The sequence below is a fragment of the Theropithecus gelada genome, chromosome 12, assembly GCF_003255815.1.
Source record: "Theropithecus gelada isolate Dixy chromosome 12, Tgel_1.0, whole genome shotgun sequence".
NCBI classification, from domain to species: domain Eukaryota; kingdom Metazoa; phylum Chordata; class Mammalia; order Primates; family Cercopithecidae; genus Theropithecus; species Theropithecus gelada.
In genome coordinates this window covers 109,890,883-109,916,819 of record NC_037680.1, presented here as the reverse complement: position 1 = coordinate 109,916,819, position 25,937 = coordinate 109,890,883, and the positions used below count along the sequence as shown (strand labels likewise).

Genomic DNA, 25,937 nt, shown 5'->3' with positions numbered 1-25,937 from the left:
CTCTTGTGACCCACTGCTGAAAAGTATGACCGGTGACCAAACCTTTTACCCCCATGAAACTTCCTTTTCTTTTTCATGCTTTCTTTCTCCTTAGGAGGTCTCAGATTGAAAACTTGAGATCATGCACCATCACACCCATGACTGCCACTCGTCAGTCTCCTGTGTAACTGGTTTTGTTGGATACTTGTCAGCTGTGAACCGATCACTCTCAGAAACACACACTGACAGAATCCCAAATTATCAGCTGCTCCATGATCCCATACACATGACTTAAATGTGACAGGAGGAAAAAAATGGGCTGCTGGGAGTTGAGGGCAACAAAGGGACTGTGACATTCAGTGCAATCAGACCTTTTACCAATCATCATCGACCTCTGCAAGGTGCCCGGTTCATCACGGAATCACAGGAGTGGAGTGGGACTGGGAAGGGGCCTTGATATGTCCCACCCCGACTCCTCCTCCAAAGCGGAACTCTCTTTACAACAGTCAAGGCCGTTCATCACTCAGCCAGTCCACTGTGTAACTAGCAAAGTCCCTCCTTACACCCAGAACCCAAAGCTCCCACCATATAAATTCCATCCCATTTTTACAGCAAAATCTTCCCTGCTTTGAAAGCTGGCTCCTTTCACTTACCCGCTGCCAGTTATTAGGCCAGTACGGGAGTCAGTCCAGCTCTCCAGGTTCTGTTCTTTGCGCTCTGTTTCCTACCCTCCTTGTATTTTGACAGTTCTGAGCCAGGTACTGAATGTTTCCCCAGGCTGGCTCCATTTCTGCTCAATTACCCCTGCTGCGATGCAAACTATCTGCTAGCACTAGGACCCAGCTCTGAACTCCAGGTGACAGCCCTGGTATCCATCACAGTGGCTTCTGCCCAGGACTGCTTCCAATCATAGACCCCTAATGGTTGGGAGTCATACAGATAGGGGCATAATTCATGAAACCAACAGCTGTCCTACTTCCAAAATAGATCACTGACTGGCAACTCACTCTAAACTGGAGCCAATTGGTGACAATAATTATATAAATCACTCTCCCATTTCTCACCATTCCTAATTACTTTTCCTTTGCCCTATCTTTCATGCTAGCAATCCTTTCTGTCAGCTCTGCCATTACAGAGGATGGCTGTAACAAATTTTTTCCTCTGAAACTAAGCAAAATAGATCTATTTCTCACAGCTGACAGAGCCAACAGGTGTAAAAGCTTGATATAAGTAAAACAATGGAACGCTTAGCTGCAGGCATAGAAAGGACCCTTTAATTGCCAGGCTCTGTCACTATATCAAGCACGTGGGGCTTGGGGCTGAAGCATACTTACGAAGACACACAAGGCCGTAGTTGGTACCCTCACTTCTTTACCAGAACCAGGATGAGTATCCACATTGTCCTGGGGAACTGGGAAGGAAGAGACAGAGCGTCTCCTAAGAAATAACATAAAGACAAATGTCAGACAGGATTGCAAAGGTTTACTGCTCATCAAATTGTTAGAAAGGACTCCAAGATGACCTTGCTTAAGCAGACTGCCTGTTGATAGCCTGTCCCTTCTAGATTCTTCAAACTATAGAACAATTCACAAAAAAATCAAAAGCACCCTCACTCAAATGAGAAAGAGAGCCAGCACATGCCTTACTCTCCTGCACACTAACCGGTGGACTCCAAAACCCAACAACGAAAAGCAATCCTGAACAATTGCTTTCCCAGTCAATAAGCTGCTGGGAAACTTTCTCAACGTAACAGCTAGCTCGGAGGTAGCTCTTTGCTATTTTTCGCAAACCTATTTTATTTCTATGCCTAGTTAGAATCACCCTCATCACTTGTGATCAGTGTGGAGTCTAACGCATGCCAAAAGAAAGCAACAAGAGCATGAGTACTGTACAAAGTGTTCAATGTGGCAGCCCTGCTCTGAGGGCTCCCAGCATTCCTAGGAACATGCAAAGCATCCGGGTTAGCACGTGAACATCTGATGACTGAGGGCAGTGAAGCGGTGATCGGCATAATTGTTAAGGACCCACACTCACATGCTGGACTAAGAGAGGATAATAGTTTCACCTGGCAGCATCAGAAGAAGAATGATGTCCCAAAAGGGGAGACTCGGACAGACTAAAGGGAAAGGCCAGAGATCAGCACGCAGCGAGATTAAGAGGAAAGGAAGTTGAGGGAAAAAGGAAGAAGCTAAATGAAAAGCTGATATTAAGGCACATGTATACTCTGCACCACTGAAACCTGGTGTACATTTAAAAAATAAAAATAAGTCATGTACATATACTTAGGTATACTTATACACATTTTAAAAAGGAAAGGTCTTCTAACCTACCCAAAGATATTAGTGATAGAATCCAGAAGGCCTCCAGCAGGCTGCGAGAGTCGCTTACTAAAGAGGAGGGGAGGATAGGTTTAAACCTTAGAAACATTTTGCCCAAATAATCAATCAATAAAAACAGCCCACAAAAACAGGTACCTGGGAGTATGTTTCCCGTTTAGTTCCCAAACCCCAGCCGAGAGAAACCCAACATAGTACCAAACTGCCAGAAAATAGTGGGAAGGGAAAAGGGAAAACCTAGCCTAGAAGTTTCAAAAGAAACAAGGTTCCCTAGTATTAAATTAATTTCCCTGCAAATAAAGCATTAGACAACTAACACCTCACAACTCCTGGCTACCTAACCAATCCCCACTCTTTTAAGGGCGGTGGGGAGGGGAAGCCCTAGGAAGAATGAAACAGGATGATCTAAACCTAAACAATCATTCTGCTTAATAAGGTTTAACTGTCCATATTTTAGTAAGCCACTACATTTTTTTGTATTTAGAAGCATTTGAAGCCACCCATGTTCTGCTTCCCTCCCATTAAGCAGAGGTGCAGTGAGAAAGACTAGACACCTCTGTGGTGTGTACAACGCTGGGTGTCCCAGCAAAGCGATAGGGAGTTGGGTGCATCTGACTGCATTCTTTGTCAGGTCCACAGATGTGCCTTCATACTGCTCCTCAAGCTGTCTTTTCCCCTGGCTCAAACCCGCCTACTTACGTGGCTGCTCTGCTGATGGCTCGCACAGGAGAGGTCTCTTCTGTGTGATCAGAGGTTTCATCCACAATGACCTCAATGTCATCATCCCTGAAAGAAACGCAAGAGATTCTTTGATTCTCTTGAACAGGAGCTCTGTGATTAATCTGTTCTGCAAATGCTAATATCATTTTCTAGTTAGATCTTAAATCACTTGTGTATGACAGCAATGTTTTAAAGGTTCTTTGGAAAAAAAGGAAGAGCTGCCATGTTCTGAACAACACTAAAATAAACATTTAACCTGTTCAAATCAAATCCAGAATTTCAACTGAGAATAAATTTAAAAGTGAGCTTTTGATCCTTTTAGGTATAAACACAGTTCCTACTTGGAAAGCAATGAAATATGATCTGTTGAGTCTATAATCACATAACCAGTGCCAAAGCAGGGCATTCCATCAGCAGTCAGCATCACAGTTGAAGGGCTGCAGTACTCACCAAGCACAGTTCTCATGATACAAGGGCTGAGGGGTACCTAGGATAGTTTGGGGCAGCAGCTATAGAATATAATAACAACAGTGTAGGGAGAAGAATTCAGGGAAAGAAGGGATGGCTAAATGGGCCATGAAATCAACAGCTGACTTAACCCAGTTTCAAATATTACTTTAATTAAAAAATAGAAAAACAAAATGTAAGCACTATGCATTTCTGACTCTGCATATTTTATGTTTAAATACATAGTGTCTCTGACATTAGGAGAGCCCATCACACTTCAAATGACATAATCAAGTCATAGGACATGTTCCCTTTGTTGCTGTTTGTCCCAGCGGATGCAAAGCACCTCTGGAATCCCCCTTCCTCATATGGACCATGTCTTTCCTAGTTGGAGGAGCGCAAGTAATTATTTTGGTCTTAATAACCTCCTACTGACATGCAACCTTCATGGAGAAGTAAGATAATTAAATGTAATAACCCAAGATTTCATCACCTACTGTTTGGATTCACAAGAACTTGACAGAAAGATTTTTCCTTTTCAATGAGTAATTATCTGGATTAGGTAAATATATACTTAAGAACCTGTTACTAAGCAAGTTAAACCAAGTCAAAGTAAATTTATTTTCCTTAGCTATTTATTCCAGGACTATGTGTAATTATTGCACCACATTTTGGCCAGGATGTAGAAGGGAATAAAGCCAGGTCTAAAGAAAGAGGACAAGGCTGTGCTTTATTTTTTTGATTGGCTTTCCCAGCGAGCTAGGTTTGAGAGTCACCTGTGCCCACACAAGGACGAGAGAACTGCAAAGACAGGAACTGCAAATATGAGCTGAGCCTTTGACAATGTCCTGTTGAAAATAGAATTTTATGGTTGTAAGTACTTGGAACTGTGCTTAGGAGCGGGACCATAAGGAAACACTAGCATTTGCTAAGTTATCAAAACCTTTCAAAGATGTATGTCCTCTGACCCAGAAACTCCTTAGGGAAGCATAGAGATTAACAGGCCTTAGGCCAGGCGCAGTGGCTCATGCCTGTAATTTCAGCACTTAGGGAGGCCAAGGCAGGTGGATCACCTGAAGTCAGGGGTTCAAGACCAGCCTGACCAACACGGAGAAACCCCGTCTCTACTAAAAATACAAAATTAGCTGAGCATGGTGGCGCATGCCTGTAATGCCAGCTACTTGGAAGGCTGAGGCAGGAGAATCACTTACACCCGGGAGGTGGAGGTTGTGGTGAGCGGAGATTGCACCATTGCACTTCAGCCTGGGCAACAAGAGTGAAACTCTGTCTCAAAATAAAATAAAATAACAGGCCTTTACAGCCCTGTGTTTGCATCCTACCTCGGCCCCTTCCTGTATGATCTTGGGCAGGATGCTCAACCTGTCTAAACTGTCACAGTCAACCTGGTTATGCAAATGACACTTTTATAAACTGTTATTTTGAAGAAACCAAATATCATTTCCAGGTCAACTATTTATTTACTTTGTGACGGGAAAATACAACTGAGATTAATCTTCCACATCTGAGTGTGTAGACACACACGTATCCTACACATCTAAAGCAAAGGCATGATATGGGAACCTTTGTTTCTTTATAAATTAAAACGTTAGTTGATGAATGACTCCTAGTTGAATTTAAACCCCTCCTCTTATAAGGAATTAACCAACATTTTAAAAAAATAGTGGATCGTAACTCTAAAACTATATTCCAAAACACATTTCAATAGAAAAGAAACATCCTAGAGCAAAGGAAACTGTTTTCTGCCACTATCAAAGCTTCAAATCTCAGAGAAGATACCCCACCTTAACTTGTAGGCAGACTAGGAAAAGCTCCAGAGCTAGTTCAATTCCTTCTGTTCCAAGAGCTCTTAGTTTTCACTTATGTTTCCACTTTAAGTTACAAACCAAAGGGAGCAAGGAGGGAAAAAACAAGCAAAACAACAGGAACAACCCCACCGCAGCATCACATGGCAGGCACAGCGGAGAGGCAGAAAACTGATCGTTCAAAGTGCCAACAGGAAACTGCAAGGCAGTAATGTGTACCGAGTGCAGGAAGTTAGAATTCACATTCACAGCTGATGAACAGAAACTTTTCAGAAGGTTGTTTGGTGGTATGTTCCAAAAGTTTTGACCCACCAAATTTTATTTTCAATAATCTATCTCAAGTAAGTAATCAGAAATAGGGTCAAAGGCCATATTAGTACATTATTTGTAAGTGAGAAATCAGAAGCCACCAAAATACAATTAAAATGATATATGAATGTTAGCTCTGAGTGGTGGAAGAATTGTATGGTTTCATTTTCTTCCTTCAAGTATTCTTTCTAAAATCTGTAAGATGATTTTACAGAAATAAAAACATTAGAAGCTATGATCACATCACTGCACTCCAGCCTGGGCAACAGAGCAAGACCCTGTCTCAAAAAAAACAAAAACAAAACGAAACAAAACTTTTAAGAGAGCCAAACTCTCAGGAGCAGTTTCGATTCATTTATCTTTACTTACTGTTCGACTGGTAGAGGTTCCTTTGCTGCTTCTGCAAGCTCTTTCTGTAGCCGGGCTTGCCGCCTCCTGTTTTGAGAGAGAAAAAAAAAAAAAGCCCACCATTTATGTCTGCTTAAGAAAGCATGGGGTTTGGGCTCTCCAGAAGCTACCAGTTCTAATAACACATTCAGTGCATGTGAAATAACAACTACCCTGAGCAAAATACTCAAAGTCACAAGCCCAAACTCATAACATCAGTGAGGCTCCCTTTTTAAATGGTTTCAGAGTAAAGCCTAGAAGAGAGATAGGTCACATTATTAGAGAAAGCAGTGAACTGGTAAAGGAGGAGGCCTGCCTTCTGGGACCCAGGGTCTCTTAGGATAGACACGTGCCTCAGGCTCACTGAGGGTTAGTCATGGTTGTGGCTTAAGTTTTCTGAAGCAAATAGTCTTATACAGGTTGAGCATCCATTACTTGAAATGTTCGGGACTACAAGTGTTTCAGATTTTTCATTTTCTCAGATTTCGAAGTTTTGCATAAACATGATATGAATCTTGAGGACGGGATCCAGGTCTAAACATGAAATTCAGTTGAATTGATGGTAAATCGGAAATCTGAAATGCTCCAATGAGTACTTCGAGTGTCATGCTGGTACTCAAGAAGTTTCAGATTCTGAAGCATTGTGGAGTCTGGGATATGGGATGCTCAACCTGCATTCACACACCCACAGCATGATTACTAACAGTGACGATTTACCTAGGACTTCCCCGTACCTGACATTGTTAATTACTTTACAGACTTTAACTCATTTAAGCCTTATAACAACCTTTTGAGGTAAATACCATTATTGCCACCTATAAATGAGGAAACTGAGGTATAGTGAGATTCTTCAACTGTCAAAATTTACGTAACATTAGAAACTTTAATAGAAGTCTTGGCTGTGACAAATTTTACCATGGTCAAAGTTTCATCCACTAACTCCCCTTCTCAGAATCATTTTTGTCTCTCATTCAAGTCCTAAATTCAGAAACTCCCTAACTTCTAACCCTGACCTCACACTCTCTTCTTTGACAAATTTCACTTCTAACTATGGCTATACCTGTTAGGTGGAGGACTCCTAATTTAGAACTCCAGCAATGCTACTGAGCTGCAATCAAGAATTCTGCTGAACTTTCTCTTAACTTCTACCATAGTGATAATTCTCAAAATGAAGGTAAGTCCTCTAGGCAGTATAGCAGAATCTTGGGAAGGGGTGTGGGCATAGCTTTAAAAGTACAATACGCTTTTGATTTTATACCTTGAAGACGAAAAATAACTTTTACAGGGCAAATTACCAAAAATACAATTTATCCAAATTTTCTTACCTGGAAGAGACAACCTGTGAACTCTCTTCGAGGAAAAACAAGAGTCTCAGTATGAGGTGTGTGAGTACCACTACTCTATGATTAAAGCACTTGTTGATTGTCTGATATCTACTTTCTATAACTTTAGGTTATAGAAATATATGCAAGGTGGGGATAAAAACTTGACCTAGGGTCACAGGGAGAGGAAACCACCACCTGTCATCAGGGTTTCATCACTATAGCTGAAAGGAAAGGTCTTTAATAGTTCAGAGTCTGTCTCTGTCACCCCGGCTGGAGGGCAGTGGCATCATCTCAGCTCAGCTCACTGTAATCTCCCCTTCCTGTGTTCAAGCGATTCTCCTGTCTCAGCCTCCTGAGTAGCTGGGATTACAGGCACCCGCCACTACATCCAGCTAATTTCTGTGTTTTTAGTAGAGACGGAGTTTTTCCATGTTAGCCAGGCTGGTCTTGAACTCCTGACCTCAGGTGATCCAACTGCCTTGGCTTCCCAAAGTGCTGGGATTACAGGCGGGAATCACCGCACCCGGCCCCGAGTGCATCTTATGAAGCAGTCACTGTGCCTGACCACAGGGACACGTGGCAGCATAGGGAAGGAGGCAGTGTGTGAAGAGCTATTTCAAAACAGTGTGCTACATATGGCCCAGGTAAACCACAGCTGCCCGAAGCAGGAAGATGAGGGACATCTAAGCTGGGGAGGCAGGAAGTGGGTAATGAGGCGGGAAGGTTTCTAGGAGGAGAATCTACCTAAGCAAATGAAGACTCCTCAGGCCCCACATCTGCAATCACATGATACCTCCGAGTGCACATCCCTAGGAAGATGCTTCAAAGGGTGGGCTAGGGAATGAGGACCCCGTCCACTGCACTGCTCAGGGGCTCTTCCTTGACATCGCCACACATCTCCCCAACTTCTCCCTCTAGCAGCCTCTCAGCTGACGTGAACGTGCAACCTAGCAGCATCTAGCTCACCTGAGGCCCCTAACACCCTCACACTTCTGACAGGTTCCATGGCATAAGCCAAACAAGTCTGCTTCAAGTAAATGTGAGACAGAACAATACAAAAAGGACAGCTTACTTTCTCTTAATAGAAACCAGAAAATTAGAAAATACAGATAAGTATAAAATGAGAAATCAAAAACCATAATCTCACCACCCCCAAACATCAACACCAGTAACAGTACATATAATTCCTTCCAGTCATTTTTTTAAAAAAGTATACAAAATTGGAATCATTTGTATGAAAACATTTTGTGTCCTATTTTTGGTTATATTAATTTTAGGCATTTTCCACAGCACTAAATATTCTTTTTGTTTTGCTTTTGCTAGAGCCTAGTGGCATGATATTTGGCTCACTGTAACTTCCACCTCCCAGGTTCAAGGGATTCTCCTGCCTCAGCCTTCTGAGTAGCTGGAATTACAGGCATGCGCCACCAAGCCCGGCTAATTTTTTTATTTTTAGTAGAGACGGGATTTCACCATGTTGGCCAAGCTGGTCTCGAATTCCTAACCTCAAGTGATTCACCTTCCTTGGCCTCCCAAAGTGCTGGGATTACAGTGAGCCACCACACCGGGCCAATCTTACACCTTCTAACAGTATTTCTGTATCCATTTGCAGCATTTTTGTATCCATTAAGTAATCTTTCTTTAACCTCCCTCCCCACTACTTTTCTCATGCTCTGGTAACCACAGTTATACTCTGTATCTCTAGAACATTTTTCTTTTAGCCCCACATGTAGAAGCATGCAATATCTGCCTTCCTGTGTCTGGCTTATTTCACTTAATATACTGTCCATCCAAGTGGTTGCAAATGACATGATTTAATTCATTTTTATAGCGAATAATATTCCATTGTGTATATGTACAGCACATTTTCTTTATCCATTAAGCCAATGATGAATACGTAGATTAATCCATATCTTGGCTATTGTGAATGGTGCTGCCACAAACGACGGTAGCGCAGATCATCTCTTTGATATACTAACTTGTTTTTCCATCATCACCCTTTAAAAGACTCTTTCCTATCGTAATTTATTCCCTTTAAAAGACTCTTTCCTATTGTCATTTATTCACTTTTAAATTAACTGGAATAATCTCTTCAAACTCAAAACTACTGATATGGGGATTTAAAAATATGTATGTACTAATCTGTAGAGTTTTTTGTTTGTTTCTGGATGGGGTCTCACTCTGTCACTGAGGCTGGAATGCAGTGGCACAACTTTGGCTCAGTGTTGCTTTAACCTACTGGGCTCAAGCAACTCTCCCCCATCAGCCTCCTCAGTAGCTGAGACCACAAGCACATGCCACCATGCTTAGCTTTTGTTTTAGTTTTTTGGGTTTTTTTTGTACAGATGGAGTCTCACTATGTTGCTCAGGCTGCTCTTGAAACTCCTGGTTTCAAGCTATCCTCCTGCCACCGCCTCCCAAAGGGCTGGGATTACAGGCATGAGCTACGTACTGCACCTGGCATCTGCTGAACTTGTTTTAATAGCTTTTCAGCTCATTTTCTTAGGTTTCTAGGTGGATGATCACCCCTTCTTTTCAATGGTTGGTTGGCCAGAACATCCAGATCAGTGTTCTCTATGAGTTGTGAGAGTGAACTTTTCCTTGTTCTCTTGTAGGTTTTAGTAAGAGTGTATATAGATGGTTGATCAGTGGGCCTTGACCAGGGGAACACTGGACTCTCTGGGGCAGCTTTTAAACACACACATTTCCCACAACAGAGATTCGAATTCCTAATATAACTGATTTCTTGATAATCCACTTTTTAATTCCCACGTCTCAGTACGTTTCAGATTTATCTTAAACAGACTTAGAAGGATTGCAGTGAATTCTTTAAAAATCTATCAATGGCCAGGCACGGGGGCTCATACCTGTAATTCCAGCACTTTGGGAGGCCGAGGCAGGTGGATCACCTGAGGTCAGGAGTTTGAGACCAGCCTGGCCAATGTGGTGAAACCCCACCTCTACTAAAAATACAACAATCAGCCAGGCATGGTGGCGTATGCCTTAATCCCAGCTACTCAGGAGGCTGAGGCAGGAGAATCACTTGAACCCGGGAGCTGGAGGTTGCAGTGAGCTGAGATCACGCCACTGCGCTCCAGCCTGGGCAACAGAGCAAAACTCTGTCTCAAAAAATAAATAAATAAAAATCTATCAATGAGTCTGATTTAGGAATTTCACATCTATATTCATATGAGGTTGTATTATAGCCTCCTTGTGCATTAGCAAGATCAGAATTTTTATATGGACACAAAAAGCTTCACAAAATTATAGGGAAGAATTCTAATTGTGGTTTCTTTCCTTTTTCTAACTCTGGTTTAATTTATATTGTTCAGAATTAGCCTTTCTCCTCGAAACACTGAAAGAATTCCCTGGCAAACCTCCTGTAGTAACTGCCAGGTTTATGTCTTTCTTTGCAAAGACCTAGGTTCTACTCTACTAAGGATGGAAACCACTAACTGTGGATTGATAGCCCACCTGGAGTCTTTTTCATTCTCTGCATTGAGCCGATTGGCCTCCTGGGCTTTCTCAGCCATCCACCTGGTGACCAGCTCCTGGTTCTCTTCCGTAGTTTTCCTCAGTTTTTCCTCCAAGGCAGTAAAAGTGATCTGCAGGGCATCATATTCATCCTTCAGGGTCTGGTTGGCTCTTTCAAGGTCACAAAGCTTAGTGCGCAGTTCTAGGCACTCCGTCTCCAGGTCAGAGATAGTCTGCAAACATTCTGCGATTCTGGAAGCATGACATCAGAGGAGGAATAGTACCTCGCCAGAGCCCTGTGCCAGAGCCAGATGGACTTGGCTGCGTGCTTAACACTTTGTGTCTGTTACATCTTTTAGCCAGGCCCATCCCCATGAGGTACAGGATAATCTATTAGGAGAGGAAACACTTAAGGTGAAATTAATCCAATTAATGACTAGGAAAAACACGACGTGAAGGAAGAGAAACGTTCGATGCTTAGATTGGTAAAGGGGAGTTAAAAGGAGGCTGGAAACCCTATATATTTCACCAACTCTGACATTTCCCAAGCAAGAATGCCTGAGCAAGTGCCCTGCCTTTCCAAGCCTCTAGACCCCTTTTCACATATTAAGGAAACCCAAGCACCCCCCACCCCAGCTCCAAGGTCTCAGGATTCAGAGTCCCGATTTATCTTGTCTGTCAGGCTTCTCTCTGATCAGCAACAGTTTTGCTCACAAACTGGTTCCCCTTTTCCCAAGGGCCATGCGCTCAGCTATCCTGGCCCTACCACCTCCACCACAGGAACATACCAGCTCCCACACACAGCAGGCACAGGAAAGCTGCTGAGTGTCTCTGGGAAACTTGCAAGAGCCAAGGCGACTTCCCTAGGAGGACGCTAGAAGCTTGCGGGACTATCCTTGCTTTTCCTTCTCAGAGCTGGTAGGAAAGGATCCCAGAGCGTGCATGCACTGAAAATCAAACTCTCGCTAAGTGCACTGTGGCCACTCACTGCCACTGGCCTTGCTCACAAGAGGTCAGCAGAACAAGGACATGGGACCCAATGACCAGGCTCCAAGGAGGCACGGTCTCTACTCACTTTGCTTCATTCATCTGCATCTCCCTGTCCTTCTGCTGCATTTGGTTATTCAGGTCAATCACCAATTGAGCTAACTGGGAGATAAAGAAGAATACTTTTATAAATAAAATTTTAGGACCTCACTTGGAAACTACACAGTGGGTGGCGATTTATATTTAAGAAACAATAAATGAGCTGGGTGACAGCAAGGAGGCGAGGCACCTATGGGGACACAAAGGGGAACTGTCCCTGCCGCTCCCTGTTGAAGGACAGCTTGGCTGGAATGAGAAGTGTTCCAGGTGACTGCCAGGGGCTTGCTGAGGACAACTGTCTACTCCTCAACCTCAGCTACCTTTTTGGAGACTCATTTCTGCTGAAAAGACAATCAATTCAGCTGTATTGATGATGAACTGTATTTTCCCAAATGGAGCTTTGCTGTAAGACCACCATCCAGGTGAACACATCCCTGGACTTGATTCTTTCTCATGAACGTCTCTGAAATTTCAGGGTTCGTACTGAAAAGCTTTATGAAACCATCAGTGAGGCCTTCAGCAGGCCAGGGAGCAGGCTTTTTTGTTCTTTAAAGCCTCTCCACTCTTGCCCCTCATGCTGATTTTGGAGCATGGTAACTGGCAGCGCTCTCACAGGATGGCCCTTCTGGCGATGGGCCTCAATCTGCCTGGTCTTTTCATTCTGTTTTCCTTGCCCTTTTATTCCTATAGAGGGGGCTTTTGATGCCACATATGGCTAAGGCCGCTGCCAATTCTGGTGAGAAGTGACTGAGCTCCCCCACTCCCCACAGGACTCTCATAGAGGGTAGAGGACAGATGAGAAAAAGGGCTAGCTTTACCTCCCCACGTTTCTTGTGTAATTCAGTCAGTTCTTCTTGGTGCTTGATCCTCAGCTGGGCCATTTCTTGTAGCTGACTGTCATTCCATGTGCCGTCATGTCCGGGACTAAATTGGCAAACCAGGCAGATGAAGAGAATGTGCAAAAAAAGGAGGGGAAAAATGAGACTCCAAATCTTTCCAATTAGGCAGTGAAACAACAACTCCAGAAACATGTTCACAAAGCCAATAAACCATTTGGGTGTCTCCAGCAGCTGTGGTTACAGGCACTATGAGTGGAAAGGAGGAGACGTGAAACACGTGGAAAAAAGCAAAGCAACCGTGACCACCAGGCATGTCAGGAATAAAGGGTGGAAAGTTCCTGAATGAAGTCCCAGTAACAGGCACACCAACGAGGCCCACTGGCTCAGCAAGGACCTGAGTGCCGATGATGCAGCAGTGAGTGCAGGCCTCTGCTTTCATACAGCTGACAGTCAACTGAGAGCATGTGTGAGGTCAGGAGTCACATGTGCTTGCCGAAAACTCCAGGAGAAGAAAGGGAACGGGGCGGGGGGGCTATTTTAATGTAATTGAGGAGGGTTTCTCCAATGTGACACACAACTAGAGACTGTAAGGAAGTGAGGAACAAGTCATGTGGACCCCTGGGGGAAGGGCCCTCTGGACAGAGGGAGTAGCAGCAGCAGGGCCTGGAGAGGCATACAGCAGGTGGTGTATTTGCAGGAAGGGTGACTGAAGCCCCAGCACAGGGGGACAGAGGAGGTGCGGCCAAGGAGGAGGTGGGGAGATGATGCAGAGCCTTGTGGACCCCTCTGAGGGCTGTGAGGTATACTAGGCATGAAGGGAAGCTGCTGGAGGGCTCTGAGCAGCTGAATGACTTAGGTTTTAAAAGGAGAGCAGATTGCATGGGGGTAAGGGCCGAAATAGGAAGACCAGCCAGCAGGCTACTGCAAAGTGCAAATATGGGACAGTGCAGCCCAGACCAGGGTGGGAGCAGTGAGGTGAGACACTGTCTGATTCTAAATCCATTCCAAAGACAGTGCTAACAGGACTTGACTTTGAATTGGGTATGGGGTGTGAAGAAAGAGAGCAGTCAAGGATAACTCAAGGCTTTTGGCCTGAGCAACTGGTAGAAGGCAGATGTCAGCCACTGAAATGCGCAAGACTGTGGGAGGAGCAGGTTTTGGGGGAGGCCTAAAGAGTTCAGTTGTGGCCAGTCAAGTGAAAACTGAGTATTGCCAAATGGAAACTGAGTATTAAGAGTCCGAACCTGCTGGGCGCGTTGGCTAAAGCCTGTAATCCCAGCACTTTTGGAGGCTGAGACAGGCGGATCACTAGGTCAGGAGATCGAGACCATCCTGGCTAACACGGTGAAACCCTGTCTCTACTAAAAAATACAAAAAACTAGCCGGGCGAGGTGGCGGGCGCCTGTGGTCCCAGCTACTCCGGAGGCTAAGGCAGGAGAACGGCGTAAACCCGGGAGGCGGAGCTTGCAGTGAGCTGAGATCCAGCCACTGCACTCCAGCCTGGGCGACAGAGCCAGACTCAGTCTCAAAAAAAAAAAAAAAAAAAAAAAAGAGTCCGAACCTCAGGGAGAAGTCCAAGCTAGAGGCTAACATGTAGACACTGTCAGCAAATAGATGTGCCTAAGGCCACAGGAGTGAGTTCAGATCACGTCCAGAATCAATGCAGTTTTGGAATCTTTGCCAAGTGTTTGCATGGTATCTCAGAAACAGCAGAAGATAACTAGAACTGTGGATTTGTAGTTCGAGAGAAGGCTGGTGTCACAGGTGAGAATTATCAGATTATAGTGAGTAGCTGAAATCAGTGCCTGGGGAAAGCTTGTAGATGGAGAAAAGGAATAAGGCTGGACACTAGGATATCAACATCTGGAGAGAGCGGAAAGACCTGCCCACTCCATATGACCTAGAATAAAATAAAAAGAGGGGGATAAAGGTGGCAGTATAGCAGTCTTTCCATCTCTATATGTATTGTTATTACATAGCTGAGTACAAACTAATACCTTATCTTGAGGCAACCTGGTACTTTCCCAATCTTAGCCCAAGAAGTAATGCCAAGAGATTAGAAAGTAGAACACACTTTACATGAAGCTATCCCAAATTAGGCAGAATAATTATCAAATCTTCCCCACCTTTTAAAAAAGTATTGAGATGGTATCTATGTTGCAAAGGCTGGCCTCGAACTTCTGGACTCAAGCATGTAGGAGGTGGTCCCGCCTTCCAAGGAGCTGGCTAGCTATAGAACAGATTCATGAAATAAAAACTAACAACAGGCCGGGCGCGGTGGCTCATGCCTGTAATTCCAGCACTTTGGGAGGCCAAGGTAGGCACAATCACGAGGTCAGGAGATCGAGACCATCCTGGCTAACACAGTGAAACCCCGTCTCTACTAAAAATACAAAAAATTAGCTGGGCGTGGTGGCAGGCGTCTGTAGTACCAGCTACTCAGGAGGCTGAGGCAGGAGAATGGCGTGAAACCGGGAGGCGGAGGTTGCAGTGAGTTGAGACTGCGCCACTGCCCTCCAGCCTGGGCGACAGAGCGAGACTCCGTCTCAAAAAAAAAAACAAACTAAAACTAACAACATAAAGAAAAACAAAAGTGTATCAAAGAGTGACGAGAGAAAGTGTTAATCATGTTCAGAGGCAAAGATTTCCCCAGACAAGCATAGTTTCATTTTGGGAGGGGTTTCCCAAGAGGAACTAAAGTAGGAATCTCCTAGGAAGGGCAAAATGGAGGCAAGATCATCAGGCAGAGGGGCCTCAGGATTAGATGCTTAACCTTCAAAGTCTACCGAGACACAGAACTCAACAGAAATGCCAGGAGAGACTCAGGCAAGCAGGATACAGCTCTTTCCACGACCCAAAGCCTCCAAGGACTTCCTATTTTACCTACAATGAATATCATCAGCCCACGAAGGTGCTTTGGCAAGTAGAAAAAAAACAATCACTTGGAGGGCATGTTTCAAGCACAGATTCCTGGAGCCCACTAACAGGTGATCTGCCTTCCTAGCAAGGCCCAGCAATCTGCATTTCTCACTTTCTGTGCACTGGTGATGGGAATGTTGCTGGTTCCAGGAAGTCTGAGCAGCAGTAAAGGTGGTAGTGCTCAAACTTTAGAGGTCACTAGAATCACCTAAAGCATTTCTGAAAACACAGATTACCAGGTCCCACCCCTAGAGTTTCTAATAGAATAGGTCTGAGATGGGGCCCAAGAATCTTTGTTTCTAACAACTTCCCAGAAGATGCCACTAGTCCAGGAACCATGCTTAGAATAAACAATTTTGAGGCTGAAAAGTTTGATTTTAAACTGTAGGCAAAGTGATGAAAATACTTAAGAGAAAGTCTGATAACTGATGCAGATGACTATTTAAGCACAGAGTGCACTGTTTTACGGTTAATTAGGATGAGACAGGCAGGGACTTTGGAGAGACAGGAAGGAGGGGAAAGGAAACCAATGAAGTGCCCAGCTTCTGTGAACACCCTTACATGCTCTAGCAAATGTCCCTTTGAGTTGGTCTCCCCCACTAGACTCTACTCCTCCTCAGAGCAGGGACTCTGGCTTACTCATCTCTACACCCCTAATGCCCAGCCCACACTGCGGTCACAGAAGTCTACTGAGTGAATGAGGCTCTCACCACAGTCTGGGAATAAGAAGATAAACAAACAAAGGAGGTGGCAAAATAAATGTAAACCAAAGGATGCAAGAGGCTAGAGGGTGGAGAACCAATGGGCTTGGTGAATATGGGGAATATGAGGAATAAAGGAAAGTGGGGAGGGGAAGATATAGAGGGAAGAAGGAACCATAGATGACTCGTGGAAAACAATGATACCGTGAATGGAAACAAAGAAGTCAGGAGGGCAGACTTACTACGGATAACATTTGTGGAAATGGAAAGACCGAACAAGGGGTAACATGATGAAGCCCACCATTCAACCTGCCTTGCCTGCTTTCATCACTTTTTTCTAGTTCTAAACTCCCACTAGCAAGTCAAGTTGCCAAACAATACATAACTAAACTCCCACTAGCTTCCTTATAAATAATAACTGACTGTGGCTCACTACAATAACTGGTGCTTAAAGTTTTTCTCCAGGAACTAGGCGGCAGCTCTTGCTCATTAAAGCCGGCTGAGACCCCCAACCCTTCAACTGGGCCTGTGTGAATGCCCAAGAGGTGATCAGAGGGCCAAAACACTCCTCCCTCAGATGGCACTAACGCCACCATTTTCTGCATGTGTCCTATGAGGAACCACATAGCTAGATTATGATTGCATGGAAGCCCCAACGACCTCATCTTTCCTACCCACCAGTCACCTCTTCCCGCACTTAGACCACCCTGCTTTCTATCGCATAAGTACCCCCATCCCTATTTTCAAGGAGGTGGATTTGAGACCTGTTCTCCTGCCTCCTTGCTTGACCATGTTATGAATAAACTCTCACAAAACCCATCATCTCAGAGATTAATTTGCTGTGAGTGGGCTGAATGAACCTGATTTATAACAAGACCTCCAACTAAATGACCATCCCACTGGATGTGGTGGCTCATGCCTGTAAACCCAGCACTAATGGAAGGTTGAGGAGGGAGGATCACTTAAGCCCAGGAGTAAAGACCGGGCTGGGTAACATAGTGAGACCCCCATCTCTACAAAAAATTAAAAAATTAGACTGGCATGGTGGTGCACACCTGCAGTCTATAAGCTACTCAGAAGGCTAAGGCAGGAGGATTGCTTGAGCCCCGGAGGTTGAGGCTGCGGTAAGCCATGATCATGCCGCTGCACTCCAGCCTGGGCGACAGAGAGATACCCTGCCTCAAAAAAGACTATCCTAGTAAAATTCAGCCAAAAGAACTGCTGCATATTCCAAGCACATGAGTTTGGCTAACAGATAAAGAATACAAGAATGCAGTCACCAAGGGTTTAATCAGATAGAAATGTTTTTAGTTTTCAATTGGATGAATTTAGATGAAAATGGTGAAACAGCATTATCTACACCTAAAGTTAACCAAAATACTAAAACTAATACCTTAAGTACTGCAGAAGGCCTCCCAGGGCCACAGCCAGGCAGGATCTCCTGAACTGTTACAAAGCAAGGACGGAATTGAGGCCCTGCCAACCCATCTGTTCTCTGGTATCTTTCCCACTCTGTCCTCTACCAGGAGACCATCCTGCCAGATGAGGAGACATAAGAGCAGCTACAGCTCTAGAAGTAAATACATCAGGCTACAGCTACCATTTCTAGATACCATAAATCACCAACCTCGTTTTTACAATTGCTAAACGTGCGGAGATTTCAGAGAAATAATGGTTACTGTTCCCATACCAAATTTAACATATGCAAACACAACGAATATTACGGAAGAGAATAAGACTGCAAATATACATAAATGCACAAAAATGACCTAGTAAACACAAATACGCCACCATGAACAAATACGTATCTCATGAAATATTCTATTAATACACATACACACACACACACACACACACACATATATATATTTTTGGGACGGAGTCTTGCTGTCGCTCAGGCTGGAGTGCAGTGGTGTGATCTTGGCTCACTGCAACCTCCGCCTCCCAGGTTCAAGCAATTCTCTGCCTCAGCCTCCCAGGTAGCTGGGATTACAGGCGCCTGCCACCAGGCCTGGCTAATTTTTGTATTTTTAGTAGAGATGGGGTTTCACCATCTCGGCCAGGCTGGTCTTGAACTCCTGACCTCGTGATCCACCCTGCCTTGGCCTTTCAAAGTGCTGGGATTACAGGTGTGAGCCACCGCGCCCAGCACACACTGGTATTTTTCTAATCTAGTTCTTAAAGAAAAATAAGGCCGGGCGCGGTGGCTCAAGCCTGTAATCCCAGCACTTTGGGAGGCCGAGGCGGGTGGATCACGAGGTCAGGAGATCGAGACCATCCTGGCTAACATGGTGAAACCCCGTCTCTACTAAAAATACAAAAAACTAGCCGGGCGTGGTGGCGGGCGCCTGTAGTCCCAGCTACTCGGAGGCTGAGGCAGGAGAATGGCGTGAACCTGAGAGGCGGAGCTTGCAGTGAGCCGAGATCGCGCCACTGCACTCCAGCCTGGGTGACACAGCGCGAGACTCTGTCTCAAAAAAAAAAAAAAAAAAAAAAAAAAAAAAAAAAAAAAAAAGAAAAATAAGAGCTTATTGCAATCTGCTCATTTGATTTCACAATCTACTAATATACTGATGCTCCTCTACTTACTGAGGCTAAGTCCCTTTAAACCCATCAGAAGTTGAAAATATATAGTAGGTTGAAAATACATTCAATACATCTCACCTACTGAGTATCATAGGTTACACTTACATTAGCCTACAGTGGGGCAAAATCATCTAACACAAAACCTATTTATAATAAGTTATTGAATATCTCATGCAGTTTATTGAATACTAAACTGAAGGGGAAAAACGGAACGGTTGGATGGATACTCAACGTACAGTTCTACTGAAAGTGTATCACTTCTGCACTATTATAAAGGTGAAAAATTGTAAGCTGGCCAGCATGGTGGCTCACACCTGTAATCCCAACACTTTCAGAAGCTGAGGTAGGTGGATCATTTGACGTCAAGTGGTCGAGACCAGCCTGGCCAACATGGTGAAACCCTGCCTCTACTAAAAATACAAAAACTATCCAGGTGTGGTCGTGGGTGCCTGCTATCCCAGCTATCTGGGAGGCTGAGGAGGAGAATTGCTTGAACCCGGAAGTGGAGGTTGCAGGTTGCAGTGAGCTGAGATTGCGCCACTGCACTCCAGCCTGGGTGACAGAGCGAGACACTCTCAAAAAAGAAAAAAAAAAAGAAAAAGAAAAATTGTAAGTTGAACCACTGCAAGTTGGGGACCATTTGTATGTTGAAAAAAACACCAACCTAAAAAGGATCAAATAGACCCATACTGCACAAAAGCAATTTTTGTCTATGTACCAATCAATCCTATATTAATAGGATCTACAAAAACCTGCTCTGAAATACTTAACTTGTCTGTGATTATTTAAAAACAAAGAAACAAAAAACATGAACCCTGGAAGGTTAGATGAGAAACTGACGTAGGGTTACCACACGAACCTGCCTTAAGAAATTTCTCAAGCTGAGAGCACTGTACTGACAATAACCTTTCTAGGTATGTACATACCTTTTAAAAAACAATTTTAATTACACAGTTTTAGTTCTTATTTGAAAGGAGCTGACAAAAACCGGAACACAAAATAGTACTTGATTTGCTTTTAAATTAGAGAAGTGACAACTGAACTGAGATAAATCTCATTAGAGGGGACACAAATAATATAGGTTAGTTTCAAAATACCTTATCTCATGCCTGTTTGGTACGTCATGTTTTTCAGCCTGTAGTTTCTGGGCCAACACTGAATGAAGATCTGACTTTTCCAGCAATTTGTTATCTATTAAAATAAAAAAGTCAGAAATTAAGTTATTATAACATATGTACACTTGCTAGGTACCTACCTTGTCATGTACTGAAGGATAAAATACAGGAACGTACATTCCTCAGCCATAGTAACCTACAGAATCACCTGCAAGAATGTCTTCTCTATTAAAGGGAGCTGAAAATGCTTCCTACCCCCGAAGTTATTTGTTTCTGCCTTGGGAGGAAAAAAGAAAAGAACCACACTAAACACAATGGCAAAGTGAAATGCTATGGACCTTTAAGTACTACAGGAGAACTTTACCATAATTGACACATTAAATTACTTTTTAGGTCAGGGAACTAGAAATATAAATAAATGACAGTCCCCAACATGAAGGAGTTAACATTTAATTCAGTCAAGTATAAAAAAGGTACAGAGAATACACTCTGTACTCATTTTTATGAATGGTGTCACAGGTGGTGATATATGAGTTAAGTCTTAAAAGAAGATGATGGGCCACGCAGAAGGAATAACAGAGTCTTTTGGTAAGTGGCTGGAAATAAAGGTTGGAGCCAACACTGGAAAAAGCAGGATCAGAAATTTAGACTTCTTCTTACTGGCAATGATGAAATAAGAAATTATAAAAGCAGGCAGTTACATTAACAGATCCGTATTGGTAAAAAGTCAAAGATTATTCTGAGACTCCTCGCTCAGGCAACTGGGCAGAGGATGCTAACGTGTGAGAGAACACAGGAGGGGAGAGCTAAGAGAGGAAATGAGTTCTCCTTCCAAACATAATCAATTTGACAGGAGACAGAGTACAGAAACTCAAAAGACAGGATTAGAAAGAACATGGAGTTAAGAGTAATAGGCACACAGGCCAGGCTCAGTGGCTCACGCCTGTAATCCCAGCACTTTGGAAGGCAGATTACCTAAGGTCAGGAGTTTGAGAACAGCCTGGCCAACATGGTGAAACTACTAAAAATACAAAAATTAGCCAGGCATGGTGGCACTTGCCCGTAGTCCTAGCTACTAGGGAGGCTGAGGCACGAGAATCGCTTGAACCCGGGAGGCAGAGGTTGCAGTGAGCTGATATGGCGCCACTGCACTCCAGCCTGGGCGACAGAGCAAGACTCTGTCTCTAAATAAATAAATAAATAAATAAAATGAAATAAAAAATAAGAGTAATAGGCATACAGGCACCATTAAGATCAGATATGGGTACCAGTTCTGCAGGTACCAAGCAGAACAAGACAGGGTTTATGCTAGTGACTATTCCTGTTAAAAGAGCTTGTTTCTCTTTTAAAGAGTCTTGAGTCCCACTTCCTGATATCTGAAAACAGAATTCCTGGGTAGAAACACTCTCATCTGTATTAGTCAAATGAATTAGCTCAGCCAAACTGGGCATTGGTTTCAACCTGGGACATCATGATCAAGAGAAAGGTTTAAAATCCACCAGTGTCAAAGGGCTCTAGTAAGATCTTCAGATGTTAAACCAAAGCTCAGAGGCATTCAAAAGAAGTCCTTCTCAAAGGTTGCTCCCTGAAGAGAAGGCTGGAGACAGAGGGAAGCCTTTCCCCTCCCCCTACAGCTTCTTTCCACCATTCTCTTCAGGTTCAAACGCACGGACTGAACAGGGAACAGACTCCAGGTTGATGGAAGGTCAGAACTTGACTGGCCTGGGGAGGCTGGAATGAGCGGAATGAAGGTGTTTCACAAACTATAATAGAAACGATCTCCCTAAATGTCAATCCCTCCACCTAAACAGAAGATCTTAACAAGCAAAGGCTGTCTCACTCTCTCGTTCATTGTTAGCTTCTCATCCCAGTCTCCTCTCCTGGTCCCTCAGGCAAGCATTACTGGCTTCTCTAGTACCTTTTAAAGCTATCTTCTTCTCACAACTGACCTCTTATTCTGACTGTTCTACATGTTCCTGTCCCATCAAGATGCCATTTTCTTTTTTTTTTTTTTTTTTTTTTTTGAGACGGAGTCTTGCTCTGTCGCCCAGGCTGGAGTGCAGTGACCGGATCTCAGCTCACTGCAAGCTCTGCCTCCCGGGTTTACGCCATTCTCCTGCCTCAGCCTCCCGAGTAGCTGGGACTACAGGCGCCCACCACCTCGCCCGGCTAGTTTTTTTTTGTATTTTTTAGTAGAGACGGGGTTTCACCGGGTTAGCCAGGATGGTCTCGATCTCCTGACCTCGTGATCCGCCCGTCTCGGCCTCCCAAAGTGCTGGGATTACAAGCTTGAGCCACCGCGCCCGGCCAAGATGCCATTTTCAAAGCGCAGGAAAACATTCCATTTGTGTCAAGAGATAATGCTTTACAATTACAGGCTATTATACAGATGGCTTTGAAAGCACTTATATCCACAGCACTGTTTTTATGAAGTGGGCACGGCAAGCTTCATCCCCATTTTATAGATGAGGCAAAACAGATTCAGAAAGTAAGTGAAAAGGTTCAGTGAGGGGTGAGTCAAACCTCCAACCCAATTTGACTTTCAAAGGATATTAGCTTTTAAAGCATAAGCACCCAATAAACACCTAATGAACTGATTTATGTCATCTGTCAGGGAATCATGTTTTGAGTAAGAGGGACTTGTGCTTCTGGCTTTCTGAAACAGTACTGTTCTTCACGGCCTCCTAGAACAGCAAAGCATCCTCTTTCTTCTCAGTTTTGTTAAAACAATGGGTGCAGTGAAAGCAAAGAACCATTTGCTGGGGGAGCCAGTGAGAAAAGCAAATGCAAAAGTTAGTCATCAAGCCTGAGTTCAAATCCCAGTCCCGGCTGGGCACGGTGGCTCATGCCTGTAATCCCAGCACTTTGGGAGGCCGAGGCAGGTACAACCACCTGAGATCAGGAGTTCAAGATCAGCCTGGCCAACATGGTGAAACCCTGTCTACTAAAAATACAAAAATCAGTCAGGCGTGGTGGTGCTCGCCTATAGTTCCAGCTACTAGGGAGGCTGAGGCAGGAGGATCTCTTGAACCTGGAGGTGGAGGTTGCAGTGAGCTGACATCGCGCCACTGCACTCCAGCCTGGGTGACAGAGCAAGACTCTGTCTCAAAAAAAAAAAAAAAAAAAAAAAATTCCAGTCCCACTATTAACCTGCTGTGCAACCTCAGAAGTTACCTATTCTCTCTTGGCCTCAGTTCCATGTATGAAAATGGCAATAACTGTTCCTGCTTCATAGATAGAATTTTGGGAAAGATAAAATGAAATAACACATGCAAATAATTACCACAGTACTCAAATTTCTCTGCACAGTACAGTCATTTGGGAAGCATCAAAAAACACTGATAACTTGGCATGCAGTTCTAGGCTGAATCTCACACACGATACCTGTGTCCTAACTTCATATATTGTGATTTAGTTGGTCTGGGGTGTGGCTTGGGATCTGTAATTTTTTAAAGATCTACAGGTGATGCTAATGTGCACCTAAGTTTGAGAACTACTGATTTTGCACAATCAGAATGCAAAAAAGGCAGCAATTTTTTGAATCCCATGATCAACATAACTTGGGAAAGTTGTCAGGTTTACTTTCAGGGACAGATGGAACCACCTTAGGACCATTACAATTTAGGTAAAGGTACAAACATTTTTGTACCCTTAAGCTGCAAGCAGTAAGCGGAAAGACAACCACCTCTTTCATACTGAAGATTTCAGTAACAGCAAAGGTTCTGTCCCACCTAAAAGAGATTAAGAATCAAAATGTATGATAACGCCAAGGCGGGGCCGGAATTACAGGCTCACGCCTATAATCCCAGCACTTTGATAGGCCGGGGTGGGAAGATGGCTTGAGCCCAGGAGTTGGAGACCAGCCTGGGAAACACAGTGAACCCTCGTTCCAAAAAAAATTTTTTTTTTTTAATTAGCCGAGCGTGGTGGTGCGCGTCTGTAATCCCAGTTACTCGGGAGGCTTAGATGCGAGGATCACTTGAGCCTGGGAGTTTCAGGCTGCAGTGAGCCGTGTCTCCGCCACTGCACTCCAGCCTCGGCGACAGAGCGAGACCCTGATCCCCTATCCCTCTTTCCCCGCAAAAAAACCACCAAGGTAGAGTAAGGGAAGTAAGTTTGAGAAATCAAAGGCCACCTGTTCCAGCGCATTGAGAAGGCAATGTTAATTCAGCGACTTAAAGTCAACGACCGTTTCATTAACCTGACCCCATAAATGGGATGTTTCTGGGACCTATTTAAGTGCATAAGCGTTGTGTGAGCTGCTGGGATTCACAAATACAAACACGAACTGTGCCTCCCCACAAAGATCGCACAGTTTAGCAGGGAAAATCCTCCAAAGACAAAACACAAGTTAGAAAAAACATTTAAAAGGCTTGGGGCGTCCCAAGCGCGGGGTACCCGGGGCGGCCGCCAAGCGTGAGGGCGGCGCCGGGGACTCGGCCTCAGGTTTCCGCGGGCGCCCCGCATGCCTCCGCGGGACCCGCCCGCCCCGCTCCCAGCCCGCACCGGCGCCGCTCACACTGCAGGATGATCTCCTCGAACGCCTGTCTCTGCAGCCGGTCCCGGCGCCTCAGTTCCTCCGAGATGTGCCGCTTCCAGCGGGGGAAGTCAGCGGCGCGGAGGCCCGACGACATGTCGCTTCCTGTCCCGGCACCTCAGCGCCACCGATGCGAGCGAGGGCTGGCGGTCGCGGCCTGCAGCATGAGGCAACCAGCGGACGCGGGAAAGCCGGCAATCCCGGAGCTCACCTCCACACACTGACCGTCCCCGAGGCCATCCGGGACGGTCTTCCGGCTCCTGCCGGAAATGATGTTCCAGAGGGCCGGAAGACCCTCCCCCTCACCCGACGTATCACGCCCCACGGGCTCAGGGGCCGGTGCCTACGCAAGGCGCTCGCTAGTGACGCCAGCCTGTAGCCGGAAGCGTCAGAGGCAGAGAGGTGGCCGCTTGGGGGCGTCCGGGCCCCGCGCAAGGCACAGCTCCGGGCGGGAAGGAGGCGGGAAAGGGGCGGCTTCCTCCTAAGTGCTTAGTTTTGCTGCTTTTCAACCCTTTTCGTGTTTTCTTTCTTGGCCTGTTTCCCCCAACATTTTTTTTTTTAATTGCAGTTTAGGAACAAATGGGGTTCCCTCCCTTCATAGTAGCTCTGTGACTGTGGATGATAGCAGCCTCCCTAAGCCTCAGTTGTCAGGTAATCTGTAAACTGGGGTCAGTAGTGATACCTACCTCAGAAGGTTGTCACGAATAGTAAAAAGAAAAACCCATGTAATGCAGTCAGCACTGTGCTTGGCACAGGGGAAACCTAAGTTTACAAAGACACTCGGTGTCTTCCCAAGGCCTACCCTGACAGCAGGAGCGTTGCCATCTTGGATAACTGCCACCATTTTAAGTTCCCCTTGATTAAAAAGCCACCTAAATCCAACCCAAAAACATGAGCCTAATGGTAATGTCCGCATAACCAGAAACATTCCAACCCTAAGATAAACCCCCTTCCAACCAGAAACATGCCAACCAGGAGATAGCCTCCCCTCTGATCAGAGACTTTCCAACCCTGCAATAAACTTTCCCTCATATAGAAACATTACGAACCTACAATAAGCTCACCGCTTCGTAAACCCTTAAACACCCTTAGTGTGTAAGAGAAAATGCTCCTGACCAAAATCGACAGGGAGCCTCTCTCAGGTTTATTCTCCAAAATAAACCTGTCTTTGACTGTTAAGGTCCTTTTCGTGTTTATTTCTTGTTTCTTAACCCTTACATACCCGAAGTCAGGGTGTTTTGGCAAGAGTGTCCCACTGAACTTGGAAACAGTTTTTGTGGTTTGTTTGGATTTTTTTTTTGTTTGCAATGGAGAAGAGGACTGGAAATAGGAGCTAAGAAAGACGTGAATCGTG

The 25,937-nt window shown here is 44.7% G+C and overlaps 1 protein-coding gene and 1 non-coding gene across 6 annotated transcripts in view; both read right to left on the bottom strand.

Moving 5' to 3' along the window:
- The window catches only part of ATG16L1 (autophagy related 16 like 1), a 44,549-nt gene extending 19,602 nt beyond the window's left edge, over positions 1-24,947 (bottom strand). Inside the window, exons 1-10 of one of the 5 annotated variants that reach the window (XM_025404642.1) lie at positions 24,566-24,947; positions 20,029-20,122; positions 12,705-12,810; positions 11,876-11,949; positions 10,801-11,052; positions 5,984-6,049; positions 3,015-3,101; positions 2,310-2,366; positions 2,045-2,095; positions 1,314-1,416 (exon numbers count right to left, since the gene is read on the bottom strand). In XM_025404642.1, the coding sequence (XP_025260427.1) occupies positions 1,314-1,416; positions 2,045-2,095; positions 2,310-2,366; positions 3,015-3,101; positions 5,984-6,049; positions 10,801-11,052; positions 11,876-11,949; positions 12,705-12,810; positions 20,029-20,122; positions 24,566-24,680 (1,005 nt within the window). In that variant the 5' untranslated portion in view covers positions 24,681-24,947. The remainder of the gene's footprint in view (positions 1-1,313; positions 1,417-2,044; positions 2,096-2,309; positions 2,367-3,014; positions 3,102-5,983; positions 6,050-10,800; positions 11,053-11,875; positions 11,950-12,704; positions 12,811-20,028; positions 20,123-24,565) is intronic. The other 4 variants (XM_025404643.1, XM_025404646.1, XM_025404644.1 and 1 more) reach the window with 4 other exon arrangements.
- On the bottom strand, positions 97-372 carry LOC112636816. The gene has a single exon (XR_003122289.1).
- Positions 24,948-25,937: the final 990 nt, after the last annotated feature.